This window comes from Cygnus olor, chromosome 5 (assembly GCF_009769625.2).
Source record: "Cygnus olor isolate bCygOlo1 chromosome 5, bCygOlo1.pri.v2, whole genome shotgun sequence".
Classification (NCBI taxonomy): Eukaryota; Metazoa; Chordata; class Aves; order Anseriformes; family Anatidae; genus Cygnus; species Cygnus olor.
The window spans coordinates 33,439,023-33,454,868 of record NC_049173.1 but is presented as its reverse complement, the minus strand read 5'-3'; the positions used below and the strand labels follow the sequence as shown (position 1 = coordinate 33,454,868).

The following is a 15,846-nucleotide window of genomic DNA, read 5'->3' as shown; positions in this document are numbered from 1 at the left end:
AGGAGTGTATTCAACCTTTTATTACAAGTAAAACCACAAAAACGAAACTGAAACAAAAAAAAAGAACCATGGCAAAAGGGCCATGGTAAGAGTAGGAGCACGAACAAGCTTAAATGGAAGACTTTTTTGACCTGTTTCAGAATGTTTTGTTTTTTTCATGTAAGGCAATGTAAAAGATGCAGAGCTCTGAATTAGTGTGTGTGCATTAAAAAAAAGTGGAGCTGACAGTGAAAATGGTCTGATGTCCTCAGATGTTAGTCAGTCTCACACAGGTGTTATTCCTTCCTGTGTGGGAAGTTTTGTTCATGTTAATGCAGAAGTTGCACTGAGGCAGAGTTCATCTAGTCTATCTAGTAAAGAAATACAAACAGAAATGTGATGGTTAATAGTGTCCTTAAAGGGAACAATGCAGTTCTCTACTGTAGTTTGCAGTGGTCATCAGTGTTGAGGCAACAAGATTTGAACTGTGAATTGTGAGAGGTTTTGCCCTCTCACACAAAAGACAGTCTTATACTTTGACTGCAGGTGGCAGTACAAGATAGCATCAGCTCCAACACTATCTAGTGAGTGGTGGAAATGTGTATAAAGCCTTACTTAACGCAGTGCCTTTCACTTTGCAGTGTTGCATGCAACTGCATGTAGACCTATAAGCCATCCTGGCATAAACATAGCTCTTGGCATCTTGCAGAACAATGGCTTTACAATTGTTGCTAAGATTTTGTATGCTTTTTTGGTTTTGTTTCAATATGTCCTATAATTGTGCTCATGAATCTTTTTAAACAAGAGATTGTCCCTTGCAAAGGTAACTGTTAGCGAGATGAATTTATTCTTATGAGAAGAGCTCCCGTAAACCAGGAGTAGACCACAGGCTTCCATCAAGAAGATCTTGCTTAATGTCTTTTACCTTGTGTTAGCTGGTGTATGTCCAGAGAGGAGTACCTAGCATCTAAGATAGCAGGCAGCCTGTCCTGAGGTATGGGATGCTCCATCACACAGTTCTAAAGTGCAGTATGTAAAACTGTTGCTGTTTAAACTGTTTCACTGCTTAGCATTTAGTTAAGCCATTAGAAGGTTTTTATTGGCATGCTATAAGGTTATATGTATTATTCTCAATATGTAGCGGTCAGTTGCATCATACTGGAGTAAGCTTGAACAAGAAATTCCTCCCCACTCCAAAACACAAAAGATGCAATAGTAAGGTGCTTCTTTCACTGCACTTAAAGTTTCAGTTGTCCTATTATCAACAAAATTCCCACACCTTCTCAATTCTACAGAAACTCATCTGCTTACTGTTCAGCATCAAATCCTACAGATTCCCCTAGTATTTCTCACTATGCAGCTCTGCTGCCTTTTTTCAAATGTGAAAACTTTGACAACTGATTTCTTCTGTGTTCCATTTGTTAAATGCTTTTCGTAATCTTTTAGGTAGTGTGTTCATTTTCCATGGTGTTAGGACTCATGAGAATGCTTGTAACTTCCTTGAATCTACCTGGATGATGATTTTTTTTTAACTTCTGAAATAAAAGCAACAATGACTTCTAAAGTAGTAACATATCTGCTTCCTATATTAGTGAGGTAACCTATGAAATATTGCAAATTTATAAGTTCTCCATTTAAATTCCATACTGTAAGGTTAACTATGTAGTATTAAAATCTAGTTTAATTTTAAATGAGCTTGCAATGCATTACTAAGTCTTTTGATAGAATGTGAAAGTTTCTACTTTCCTTCTTTTGTGTACACCACACAATGTTAGCCCAAACCAGACTTCCATTCAGAAAAGATAGGAAGAAGTTGGCAGTCTGCATGTTATTGAAAAGATTTTTGTGTTAGTGAATTATGTACTTATATTTGAGTGAAAGTGGTGACCCTTTGGGGATCATACGGTTTATCTGTGGGTGAAGTACTTTAAGAAAAAAACAGCTCAGTAGGCTGTTGTGGTGTGTGCCTTGGCTTTGTTAATTTCTCTTGTGGTTTTCATTACTTCAATGAGTTGGAGAGAATGAAAGAAATTTGCAGATCACTGCATCTACAAATCTTGACTTTTTTCAAGCTCCATTCCTGTCCTCTCTTTCGTAAAAGTAGAACACACATCAAATTATGTAGTACAGTGCTCCTTGTCTCTTATGATGCTTCAACGTTCATCTTGATTCTTTCTGCTCCACAGGCCAGTAGTCAAAACATGTGTGATCTCAGGATGGTATCTTGAAATTGTCCCTTACCTCCTGGTAAGGGAGAAAGAAGAGGAAACCATAGATTGCACAAAGGACTGCCTTGTCTGTAGGGCAGACTCTTTACTCCAGGACCTTACAGCAGGTGGCTGTAAGGCAGGCAGCTGTATGGCTAAGGTGGACCTTCCACCCTCTGTCCAGATTTGGGTGGGTGGGACAGAGGCAGGGGGAAAGTTAGAGCTGGAGCTGTTCCAGAATAATTCACATGGCTTGAAATCAGAGTTCCTGTGTTTGCAACACCAGTCTGTCTAGCTGCGTTGTGTATACTGAAGAAGGTAATAGGGCAAGGAATTCATAGAAGGGCTAGAAGCAAAAGACAGTCACCCTCTGCTTGCTTGTGTGGTTTCTGTGGCCCACCTTTGTTCAGATCAGCTGTCAAGTCCAACAACTGCAGAGCCAAAATGTATCTGTTTTCCCATTCATTTTTTTTTCCTTTCTAATATCAATTTCTTCCTCGTTTGAAATTATCACATGAATCTCTGTTAAGGACAATTTGTAAATCTCATCTCTGCTAGGTAAATACGTGATTATGAAGAGCAGAAATTAAAAAAAAAAAAAGTAGCAAAATGCAGCAAGGACATTATTCTTTTACTCTCAGCTTTGCTATCAATTGTGTAGGAATTGGCACAAAACACTGTATTAAAATGCAAATGGTCTGTCTTATCATTCATGAGGCTTTTTTTGTGGGGTGGAAAGATGTTGCATCTTTCCTTATTGTAAACCAGTTTAAGGTTGTTTTCTATTTGTACCCATCAGTAATGATTTGGCTTTTAAAATTTGAACCACTGGGGAGGTAACTGAACTGGGAATTTGGGGAAGGGGATGAGGGCAACCTGAATAAGAATGTCAATTATGATTTTATTTGTAGGTAACAGCTGTGCCACTGGAGTTCTATTGCAACGATCGAAGCGCAGAATATGAGCGCAGGGCACTAAGGGAAGGAGGAAGTCTTGAAGCAAAGCAGTGTGTAGTCAATGGAGCCCCTGAACTAGCAGCTGACTGGCTGAAGCAATGCTCCCAGTTCTTCCCAGAATATCCAGGAGGACTGTTGGGAATCAGGCCTCAGAATGGCTGGTCTTTTATCAGGATACCAGGTAAGTTTGGAGGTTGTCATGGCAGAGAGATGAGATAAATATGGCCATCTGCTCTTTGGAGGTCATGCTGCTTGCTTATTGTTTTGTGTTTTGCTTGCTCACCTTAAGTGAAAATTAACCCCGGTATCTTAAAATACACAATGATTTCACATCCTTTGTCAGCAGTAAACCTCTCTTTGCATGTCAGTCTTCAAAGCCTCTTGAAAGAGGTAAATTTGATAAATAAAGTGCAGTCTACTCTCACAACCAAATACTACTTTGAGGTTGGAGATAAGAAAATTGCAGGAAAAGTAATGATCATAGCTTGCCTCCTGGTGTGTTGGAAGACCTTTGTATTGATCAAAGAGCTTTTGTTGGTTTTCCTAGTGAAAGGATAAAGACTGCTTGTAGCAGTCTACCCGGAGCAGGACAGGTATGGGCACCAAGTTCAGAGGAAATTTTCCTAGAAAACAGGATGGGGGATTATTGAGTTTCAGTTGAAATAAAGATGACTTGTTCATACTTCCTAGTAAAGTGAGAAAATGATACCATTGCATAAATGCATTACATTTTTTCCTGGAAATAGGCTAAAGTAGCTAAAGATTTGCTGGAATTTGATTGCCAATACTGCAGTGACTTTCATAGACTGGACACGATCAAGTTGTTGGAAGATGGTCCTGAACAGTGAACAGAATTCTGCAGAAAGCACTAGAGATTTGAGAGATAGCCAAGAGGAAAAACAGCTTACACTGCCAGATCCTAAGTTATTCCCAGACCCTTTTGGGTCAAGGATGTTTGGCAAGGGAAGTTAGTACAGTAAAAGAAAAATGGCCTTTTGCTTGCTACAGTCCGGTTTATGAAGGTACCTCATAAGTATGTGGAGTTATTTGAAGAACATGCACATTTGTATCTACCTAGTAGAGAAACCATTTTTCATGAGTTTGCACTAGATTATGTTTAATGATTGATTTTGTAGTTTCCTTTCTTCAGGAATTCATGTTTATCTTCAGGAATGCATGTTTTCTTCAGGAATTCAATTGTTTATCAATTACTTAGATGAATCACTGCAGCAGAAAGGAGGGAAATAATGAAGGGATAAATTAAGACAGAAGACATGAATAGAGAATTGAAGAAAAGTAGCCAACATAAAATTAGAGGGCTGCTTTTTCATGAAGAGACTGATAACTTAGTCATCAACAAAAATTTATAGAGGAATAAAGATAGGGTACAAGACACTTATGGGAATGAGTGAATATGTGCAAGTTTTGACAAATTGTTTTCAAAGCACAAGGAAGAATCAAAGAATTTGGTTGAGAACATCATTTGGATGAGTGTTTTATGTAAAGCTGGCTTCATTTGGGAAGTGCTGGAGCTAAAAGTGGATGAAAAAAAGTGGTTTCATACAGCTGTGTTTTAATTAGGTAGAAAGTTGCATTAAAACCTAAACTTATACTAAGAGGAGAGGGCACATACCACAACAAGACAGCTGTGTTTATACATGCAGAAGCAGGCACGGTGCATTACAGAAAGTGACTGACATGCTGAAGAAGCCGAAGCCATTTACAAGGCTGAAATCTAGCAAGTGGAAAATGGAACCGTAGGTGTGAAGGTCCATGGTAAATAGGTGACAGGAACAAAGGGGAAACCTTTCTCTCCTAACCCTGATCTATCCTGTCCGAGACTCGGCGTTCCCAGTACCCTGGCAGCAGGCTCAGCTGCGATCACTGTGGGAATCTCTGGAGGCTTTTCCTGTTCTTTGAAAGAAAAATGGTCCTGGATTAAATGGCAGGAAGTGTCTGAGTCCTTTTAGCATCGATAAAAAGCACCGGCCTCGCTGGCTGTTTACTGTGAGAGCCAGCTAGCTCCTCACTGACCCCATTGTGCTGTGCAGACTGTCGGGAGGGGAACCAGGGGTGTCAACTGGAACCCAGACTTTATCTCTCTTTCCTCTGTATTTTGCATGTCCAGAGGCACTTTCTCATTCTCCAGAGAGCTGTGAGCCCAGCTGCAGTCATCGGCCAGTGCTCCTGACTGGGGTTATTCCAAGTCATAATCATTTCTAACTGTTCTTCCCATGCCGTAAGATCCCATAGTACGTTCTTGTAGATAATTATTGTCCATGGCCAGAGGCAGGAACATTTTTTAGATTAAAAACCATAGAGTATGATTTCAGAGTTACTGTCTTTTTGTTCTGGTTGTCAATTGTTTATGTCATTTGTCAGTGCTGAAAAAGATCACAAAATTGCATCCTGGGGACAGTTTCTTTGAGGTGCAGTCCAGGACCTCATCTTCTGCCTGGTTTAAAATTTTAGAAGTTCCTTCGATGATGCTATTTAAATAAATAAATAAAACATATTGTTACTGGAGGCTTTCACTGATGATTAAAATGTACAATTGCAAATTTTGGAAACCCCATTTAATAAAAGAAGCCTTTTTCTTCCCACAAGGTAAAAGGGGATGAGAAATAGCAATGGGAAAAACTAGAGATGGAATATACTTTTTTAAATAATTGTGGTACTGTCTGAAGGCGGAGGAAAAAAGTAGAATAGTTTTTGTTACAGCTTTACAGAATTTGTCCTTTGAAGCACTAGGTGGCAGGCTTTAAGCTTGCAAAAACATGAGTTTGGAAAACACAGTGGTATCAAGATAGCACACTTAAGTTGCCAGGCTAAAGTCAAACATTTTTCTCTTCCAGAGATGACAAATCTTTTTTTGTTAGTTTTGTTAATTTTGCTGTCCTCAGAAAAACCTTTCTTCTCAGTGCAGTCTGCTCTGATGCTGAGATACTAGACAAATTATGAACTGTTAACTAGTTGTGAGCTTTTCAGACTGTAAAACCATCCACAAATAAGTTCTTCCCTTGTAATTTGCATTTTATTGCAATTTAAAAATAGTAACTTACACAATGGAGACCTAAGGAGCCAGCAGCAAAGGACACGCATCATTTCCAGTTACCAAAACTTAATTCTACCTATTCATGCCTGTGTGAGGAAAACTGTAGCATTTTGCTTTCGGAAACTTAGTATGTTAATCTGAGTCAGTCTAGTTTGATTTTTGAACAGTCCCTGTTTGTTCTCTCAGTTTCCTTCCAGCTTTTGGTTAATAATCATATTCATTTGTTTATCTAGACTTTCCATGTTGCTTCACTTCAAAATAGCAAGCTAACCAATTAGAATAAAAGCAAAATGTCATGGTTTTATGATTTAACGGAAAGAATAACATTTCATGTAATGAATAAGGATTCCTAAATAACTCTAAGTCATTTCCATTTTTATGTAATTGCCTAAGTTCAAAGCTTAGTTTTACTTAGAGGCATGCATGAAATTATTAACTATTTGTATGTAATTGAAAATGAGTTCTCTTCTAGAGGTGAGTGTGTCATATGCTGTTTCACTTAATACAAATGCCAACGTGAGCTGCGGTCTTGAGTTTTCCTTACAGTATTTACTTGGCTTGGCTCTACAGTTGACAAATCCCTTGAGGTAGTTGGTAATGATTCAAGTAATGTTGTGATACTTGCTCCTGGCAAAGCAATAAGATCACCATCAAATGAGATCTTTCTTTATGAAGGGAGAACAAATCAGAAGAAACCAGTGCATATCTAGATAGGCACAGAAGCACAAATGTTTTCTCAATTCAGAAAGCAGTAGTTCTCATGTCCTAATCTTCTGAAGCATCTTCTGATGTCCTAATATAGATTTCAGTAATTCTAGCATCAGGCCCATTATTTATATTTAAGCAAAAGAATATAATTTTGAAAGAAATCTTGATTGAAATGCTAAAGTGTTGAAGAATCCGCCATGTTTCTGGTTAAAACTTTTCCTCATTAATTTCTTCCTCTATTGGGAAGTTAAGAGGGTAGCATGTCTTGTTTTTACAGTTGCAACATAAATTACTGGGTCCTGGGCGTTTTTCTGCTAGTATGAAGTTCTATTCTGTTGTTGAAAACCTTTGTCCAAAAGAATAATCTTGGGTATTGCCAATTGCTCTTTGAAAAAAATGAAATAGATGATGTTTCAGTTCTCCCTCACTACAGGAAAAGTTTTTAACACACAGAACTCTTGAAGATTTTTTTTTTCCTGAACAATTCTAATTTTTTGTTAGCCTTTCTGAAAGGGGTCTTAAACCTAGGTGTGTTCTTTCAAAACAATCTTTTGACTTAAGTATAGAAGAACTACCCTTCTGCTTTTTCCTCAGTAAACCTGTGGTTGTACTTCTGAGGATCAAACTTAGCCAGCCCTCTGTGCCATATCACTGCACATGGACACAGTTGGACTTGGTTGCCTGCAATGCTCATGAGCATTTTTAGGAGCACCGTTTTCCATTTGTGATCTGTACTCATCTTTTCCATGAGCATGAAGTTGATTTTAACTATGCTAAAATGCATGGTGCTCAGATGGATGAATTAATTTTTGCATATATATATTTTTAAAAATATTGTACAAGTCTGGAGACTTGTAGAGAACTCTGGAGAACAAGTCTTACGAGGAACGGCTGAGGGAGCTGGGATTGTTCAGCCTGGAGAAGAGGAGGCTCAGGGGCGACCTTATCGCTCTCTATAGGTACCTTAAAGGAGGCTGTAGTGAGGTAGGGGTTGGTCTATTCTCCCACGTGCCCAGTGACAGGACGAGGGGGAATGGGCTAAAGTTGTGCCAGGGGAGGTTTAGGTTGGATATTAGGAAGAACTTCTTTACTGGAAGGGTTGTTAGGCATTGGAATGGGCTGCCCAGGGAAGTGGTTGAGTCACCATCCCTGGAGGTCTTTAAGAGACGTTTAGATGTTGAGCTTAGTGATATGGTTTAGTGGAGGACTTGTTAGTGTTAGGTCGGAGGTTGGACTAGGTGATCTTGGAGGTCTCTTCCAACCTAGACGATTCTGTGATTCTGTGTCTGTTAAGTGCCTTACAGCAAGTTGTATTTTCTGAAGCCCACCAGTTAGAAGCGTTACCTGCTGGGTATTTGAAAATATTTGGATTCTGTACTAGCCTGCACGATCTGCAATTGTCAACTTTCCGTTTTGGCTGTAAACCTAAATTCAGACATCCCAAAGAATAAAGAATCATTAGTGGCCTTTCCAACAGATTATTTTTTTGGAAGAAAATTTCCCTTCATCCTCTTTCAACCGTAGTGTATTGTTTACTGAAGTTTATGTACAGAATGTACAAACAGGAAGATCTCCTTCCTGAAAAATACTTCATGAGCAGCGCTGAAATAGAGAAGACACAAAATATAATATCTGCAGTGACTTACAAGTTTGCAATCTGGAAGCATTTCTTAAACAGAAAAAAAAAAAAGAGAAGGGCAAGGGAGAAAACAAAAAGTGAAGGCAGTGCTGTGAAGGGGCAGTTAATTTGCAGTGACCTAGAGAACTGTTTTTCACCTTCTGTGTTAGTGATGGGTTTGGTCTTGAAAGTAGGTATTTAAGAATGAGCCTGAAGCTTAGCAACAGGTAGCAGCAAATGTCCAAAGGACAGCATTTTAATGTGTGAAATGTCTTCAACTGTCAATGCATGTTGTGGTCATTGGTCTGGTTAGAATGAATCCTTAGGAGAGAGAAATGACTGTCCAAAAAAGGAGTAAGTTTGTATTCATGAGGAGATGAATCTGTGATGAGATTGTGGAAAGTAGGTGTATTCATATAGTCCTATAGTCCCAAACAAAAGTTACTGTTGGCAGCATGACTATTAGCGTCAGCCAGAAGAGATGTTGATGTCTCTTTCATTGCAACTCCTTACTCTAGTGAAGTGCTAGCAAAACTTAGAACTTAACTTGTTGCTTGTAGCTATTTTGGCTTGATTAGTTACATGCTTTTCTTCTATTTCTTCATAGATAAAGAGAGTCTGATCACTGACAGTGGAAAACTTCATGCTCTGGATCTTCTATTGACACGGCTGAAATCTCAAGGACACAGAGTTCTCATCTACTCTCAGATGACACGGATGATTGACTTGCTGGAGGTAGGAGAGCTATAGCCTACATGAGACAAATTCTGAAGATGCAAATTTAGCAACATTGTTTTGGAGAAAATACTATAATTTGGACGCAGCAAACCTGACATAAAATGATTATGCTGAGGGATACCCAGTAAATGCATTAATATAAAAATATAAGAGCTGCCATACAGAGTTAGACTGAAGGCCCAGCCTAGTGTCATAGTTCCACCAGTGTACAGCAGCAAATGGTGTGGGGAAGATGTATATGAATAGTGACACTTCACAATTATTCTCTAAGTGTCCTGTTCAAGGACTTTCCGAGCCAGATGTAGTTTAGTAATCCTAAATGGATTTTTCTTCCATGAGATTTTCAGTTGCTTGTTGAGTCTTCATAAATTTTTGTTCTTTGCACTGTCCTGTAGCAAGGGATTGCTTAATGCTTAATGGCTTAATTACACTTGATGGTTTTGAACTGCTTCCTTCTAGTTTCTTTTGATGCCCATGTGTTCTTGTATTGGAAGGAAGGAGAGAACAGTGATTAATTTTACATTGTTCATGTTGCTTGTCATTTTACAGACTCTTGTTTCCCTCTGTCATCTTATTCCAGTGCAGAAATTTAGTGGGCATTAATAATAAGAGGTCCTCTGACATATATGGTAGGAAAGAAATTAGGAATTAAGTCATTACTCATTATTTAAATAGTCAGTCTGCCTCCGAAGAAAAAAATCACTATTTAATTAGCAACCACGCCACAGAAGAGCTAGTCTAAAAAGATATTAGTGGGAGGATTATTAATTTGGTTTCCTTTTGGTAGTACTCAGAGTGCTTTGAAAGAAATGCATTTCTTTCTCTGGCCTTCTGTTGAAGGCAGCAAAGTTTGAAGTTCTTGCTGAATCTGAAAAAAATATCTTGTGTCATGCCTTGTGCCTTACCAGTGAAGAATTAGTCATGGTAGCTTTTATGACTTATCTATTTTTGAGTAAGCAAATAGGAGACTTGATGTGTGTTAGTTTCAAAGAAGCAATCATGATAAAATTTTCTGATTGTGAATACATGACAGGTAGGAAAATATTTCCATCTGGCAGTGTAATTTCAGCTGTGCTGAAACTTCAGGATCCTGTTATTTTTCAGCCATTAGTCCTAGGTGTACATGGGCTCCCTCAGCAGTGTTTTGTATGGGATGTTGTCTTCTCCACAAGAAGAGAAGAGAACAAGTGAAAAGCCTGAACTAATAGCTGCCTAAATCATGAGTCCCATATGGGTAGGAGTGTATTTTAAGGTCGGCAATTAATAGTGCAGTAACACATCACAAGCTGAATTTTGTTTTTGCTGCTATGAGCAAAAGCAGAACTTGCATGGTTACAAGCCTCTATCTCAGCTCATTCCCTAGCATTGCTTCTTATGCCTCTTTTTTTGGCCAATGTTGGTCATGGTGCACGTTTGTTGACACCCTGCACTACAACATGAAGCTCGTAAAACTGAGTGTTTAGTGCCTCTGTCTCTTCTGTTAACATTCCATTTTAAAGGCTTGGGAGCATATCATTTTGCTACTATTGTACCTCCTAAATGCTCAACTTCACTCGTTTGATTTCATTACCCAAATAAGCCACTTACTAAGTCTGTTTTACCTTCTCTACCACCATGTAGCAGAAGCTGGAGCTAAGCAAGCTAAAAATCAAGCAAGGACTTGTAAAAGTTGTATAGCAGTAGGTGTTTTTGTTTTTTGGGATTTTTTTGTGTGTGATCAATGATGTTAAAATACATCCGTTCAGCCAGACATAAGATGTCCTATTTCTTTTGATAGCATTTTGACTGTGTCAGTGTAACTGCTACTATATCATACTAGCCTAATCTGTGCAGGGCAGAGAGCACAAGGTGCATTGTTTACAAAGTTAACATGCTTGTTTGATTTAGCTTCAGCTGAAGAAGAATTACTGCTTAATTCAGCCATTATGAAATGACAGGTACAAATACAAAGAGGAAAAGATTCCCTTTCAACAAAAAGGGATAAAGTATAATTTCATTATTGTTATTTCATGTAGATGTGTATTTCATACTTTTCTAGATTAACATCATGTTTGTTTTTGTCAATGTGATTGCTTTCTTCTGTATGGAAGAGTAATTGTCCATGATTTCAGTGGGAATCACATTGAATTGATGTGGTATGAACTCAAATTATACTCTGCGTGAAGTAAGTTTATTAGTTATGTTAAAACATAACAGCACTCACTTTGGACTATGAAATAAGATGAAGGTAAAACATTTTATAGTTTTTGAGAAAATAGCAGTGTCAAAGCCTTGAAGAGCACTTACTTTAATGGTGCCGTGTTTTTACCATACTCAGTTCATTGCTCGTTGTTAGTTTCCTGTATAGGTTCTCTGTTGCCAGGGTCACTTATGTTATTTTTCTTAGATTAATACATCTGGTGACTTGCTGACCCCTTACACTATAAAAGATTGTCAGGTAGAAGTTCAAGTAAGTCTAGTGGAAGTGTCCCCATGTGATCAATCACTGACTTTTTATTATTATTTCTATGAAACACAATGGTAGCCCATATTTGGTTTTTGAGAAGGAGTATTTGCCAGCTTGCACCTCTTTACGTGCTTATTGTCAGTTCTTCATTTTGTCTCCATTGTGGTAGACTGCAAGATACAGTGCAGTAGTGGTGTGACCTCAATCCTTCCAAGGATCGGATGGTGGCATCTTTTTCTTTGTTTTCTTGATATTTTGTTCTTTGTGGGAACTAGAAAAATGTATAGTCGTCAAGTATCTTCCTTAATTGCAGTTAGGGACCATGTATATTAGTTCTTAAGTAGGTCATTTGCCTTCAGAGTTCTCTCACTTTTTCTTAAAAGCTGAAAGCATTAGCTTTCTGCAAGTGATCAAAACACTAAACTGCTGGCAAGTGTAGTATAAGTTGTATTTTTTTTTCCCTAAAATTAGAGAGTATACTGTTAATATTTGAAAAAAAATGAAGTTATTGGATAAAACTAGCTCACAAAAAAAACGATGTTTCTTAGAAGCACTGTAAGAATACTGTGAAGTATCCTTTTTGATCATAGGAAGGTGGATAGAAGCAGACCAGAACCTGTTGAGCAGCGTTGAAGATACAATTAGCTAAGATACTAAGCTAGTTTCATGGCATATACAACCATGAATGCTAGTATTACAGATGTAGAAGGATAGCTTATTCTTTTGTAAATTGTGTGTTAGTGGAAAAGTCTAAGATTTGGGATAAGGATAAATGAACTTGACTGAATAGAAATTGTTGTTTTCTGTTTATGCTGAAGCTTGGTTTGAAGATGCCCATGAAAAGGTGGTTAATAGTGAGAGGAGGGAAGACTAAAGATTTTGAAATACTGAATCAGCATGAAGACAGATAAAGACAGTAAAAAAGAAATTGAAAGAAAAAGCCCTTATGATAATTGAAAAATGATTAATCAGATTTGGAGGAAAGGTCACATAGTACCTAGCTGACAACGGTATTGCTCTTTCTGCTTTTAGCTGGTGGCAGAAAGCTGTTGTAGAAGTGGAATAAATCAATAGTAAATTAGGGCTTGAGTGCCCTCTAGTTAAGTAGCTGTTCTCTGCTTTAAAATTCTGTTGATGTGTTACTAAAATGCTACTAGCCATGAGCTCTGCTTTGTAGAGGGGAGACCAAATGTGACTTTTGGCCATTTCTGCATTGTTAATTGTATTTACTTATTTTTTGCTTTCATCGTCTATGCATTGAAGCTTCTCTCCAGTACAACACTCAAGTTCCTTATAGTATGGCAGCTCTTTCACCTCTTCTGCAGTAGTGCAGCAGAACAAAAAAGAAACAGGAGCCCTAAGGATAGGTTTAAAAAAAAAAAAAAAGAGAACTGAGCGCGGTACTGTCAGAAGGTTCATTAGAGTTCAAACACTGCCATGTCTTCTCACTGAACATCAGTTCTTCATCTGCGTAACGTTGAGGCTTGGAGCAAGATGAATCCCATACTTTTCGTTGCTAAAGCACCATCTGCTTCCTTTCTGTCTTCATTTGCAGTCACAACAGCTCAAAGAGAGACGCATAAACCATTAGGGTTAAATCTAACAAATGTGACCAGTAGGAGTTGCATCTCGTCAGCCAAGGCTCACAGTGTTAAAATATCAGAGGATATATTTTCAAAAATACTCTAAGGATATGTGTATAGCCTGAGGAGCTTTCTGTGTAATTCAGATTTTATTGGTAGTTGCACGGTTACCAGAAAATACTAAGTATTTTAGCGCATGAAAAATTGGAAAAATCTTTTGCCTACAGCATTCCTGGTTGATGCCATTTGATTTGTGTCCCAGGCAATGATTTCAGTTACACTGCTTGGCACGAACTGTGGGCTAACACCAGCGTTTCAAAGTGTTCTTGTATGCAGTGAGATTCACAGGCTCTTTACTAGCGAGATAAAGCCTGGGCAGACAGACATTAGTGGACAGTACCAGGTTTTTAAAACCACCAGTCAGATGGTTCAAAATTGACAGGCAGCAGGTACGTTTGCTTTGTTAGAAAAGATTCACTCATACAGTGAGAGCTCAGGACTTGCTAAAAGTTCAGACTTTGTGAAATCAAATTTCCAACGTTAGTGATGTTATTTACTTACTTATTCATTTATTTGTAGAAAAAGGCACATACTGTAGCAACACTGTGCAGCCCAGCTAATACATCTCCAACTCTGAAATGACAACATAATTTATCTCTTACCTTATGTGAAATGCAAACACTGACAAATTATTAATAGTAGCTTTAATTTCTCAAATCATTATAAAGTATTGCTTACAGAAGATTGATTATAGCATTTACTGATGACATTTAGGTACTTTTTTTCCTCCTAAGCAAAAATTCTGCTTTTATTATTGTTGTTTTTCTGTGAATAATGAAAATTGAACAGCTCTAAGACCAACTATATTATTCTCATATGTGTTCTTTGCAGGAATATATGGTTTATAGGAAACATACATACATGAGATTGGATGGTTCTTCAAAGATTTCTGAACGAAGGGATATGGTAGCAGATTTTCAGAACAGGTAACATATTTTAAAAGGTGTTTTTGTACTAAATCACGTGTATATAGTTGGTATAAGATTTAATGTAAATAAATGAAATTTACACCAAAGTATCTTGTATGATAACCATGATCTGAAAGTTTCTTGGTGGTTTGCTGGGCGGGAGTCATTCATGTTGATATCAAATCCATTTGTATTTAGAAATTCATCATCTCTGAAACAGTACGAGAAGCAAATTTTAGTGAACCCACGATAGTTTGTTGCCTTTCCAATATGCTATTGCTTATAAAGAAGGTTGACAGTAACAGAGCAGAAGTTCATTAGTTATTATATGTTCTGAAAACTGACACTCTAAAGATGAAATTGAAAATACTGCATATGCTAGAGCTTTGGAAGTGACCTACTTTGCTGCAAAACACGTCGTATCACTTAAGCATGTTTCACAGAATATAAATAAATAAGTTTATCTTTAGTACAGTTGGATTTATTAAGATGGCTTAAACTAATATATGTATAATAGTTAAAAAGGAGGGGTTATTAAATAGTAAGACATGCTAACCTGTTCCATTTAGTAGAACAAAATGGATTCTTGCAATTTGTACTAGCCTGTCAGGAAAGAAAACTATGTAGTCATCTTGTTACAAGTTCAAATATTTCAGTATAACCTTGTCTCTATTGGGGCATATTATAAATAAATAATTAAATTTATGGTTATTAAGTTTCCTTTTAATCATGAAATAGGGCTTGGTAGGATGTCACTTTGGTGTAGTAGTTGTAGTTCACAGTAAGGTTACCCTTCCTGAATGCGGGATGTGAGCTTTTAAGAAGGTCACTTTTGTTTTTCAGACAAGTTAGGTTCACAGATTGTTGTTTACTGCGAGGTGAAAGCACCGTGTTCTAGATGATAGTCCTTGCGTCACCAGTCCCAAGGTATCACAGCAGAAGACAGGAGGAAGAATCTGTACAAAACCTTTCAGGCCACTCGTTCATAAGGGTTGAAGACCTGAATAACTGTGCTGCAATGAAAAGGCTTTTAGTGAACTCCTTAGAGCAATAAAACTTTAGAAGAGTATGAGCCAAGTACCTGGAGCGAGAGGACTGTGCAGTGCCTTTTTCCCTGTTCCCAGTTGTCAAAAACAGGTTCCGTGCTGGTTAGGATGTCCTCCTGGAATGCTGACACTTCTTCCTGTAAGGTCCTTCAACCAAAGAAGTCAAAAAAATTGTTTTTATTAATAAAAAGAAATTTGTTTTTATTAATGAATAGAACAACTAAAGAAAAATAATCATTTCAACAGGAAATCCCTTTGAGATATAGGTCAGCCAGTATAAACAAGAATTCCTATTAAAATGTTACTCGAGTTCCTCTTATACATGATTTACTTACGAGAAATGTTTCCAGGAAAAAAAGCCGGACTGAGACTAAACTATCCTGCAGGATGTCCTAGTAGGATGCTGAAAATATGTAACCATGGAATGATAATCCATTCCTGTAGTCTGTGCCACTGTCCTCTTTCTTTCCTTTCCATATGGCATTTCCAGAAGTGTTCAGGTTACTAAATGCACATTCCACTATTGTTGTAAAAGTCAAAAC

At 37.7% G+C, this 15,846-nt stretch overlaps 1 protein-coding gene across 1 annotated transcript in view; it reads left to right on the top strand.

Moving 5' to 3' along the window:
* Positions 1-15,846, top strand: part of INO80 (INO80 complex ATPase subunit) — a 68,159-nt gene that overhangs the window by 40,371 nt on the left and 11,942 nt on the right. Inside the window, exons 26-28 of the mRNA XM_040558309.1 lie at positions 3,098-3,323; positions 9,131-9,258; positions 14,182-14,276. Coding sequence (XP_040414243.1) covers positions 3,098-3,323; positions 9,131-9,258; positions 14,182-14,276 — 449 coding nt within the window. The remainder of the gene's footprint in view (positions 1-3,097; positions 3,324-9,130; positions 9,259-14,181; positions 14,277-15,846) is intronic.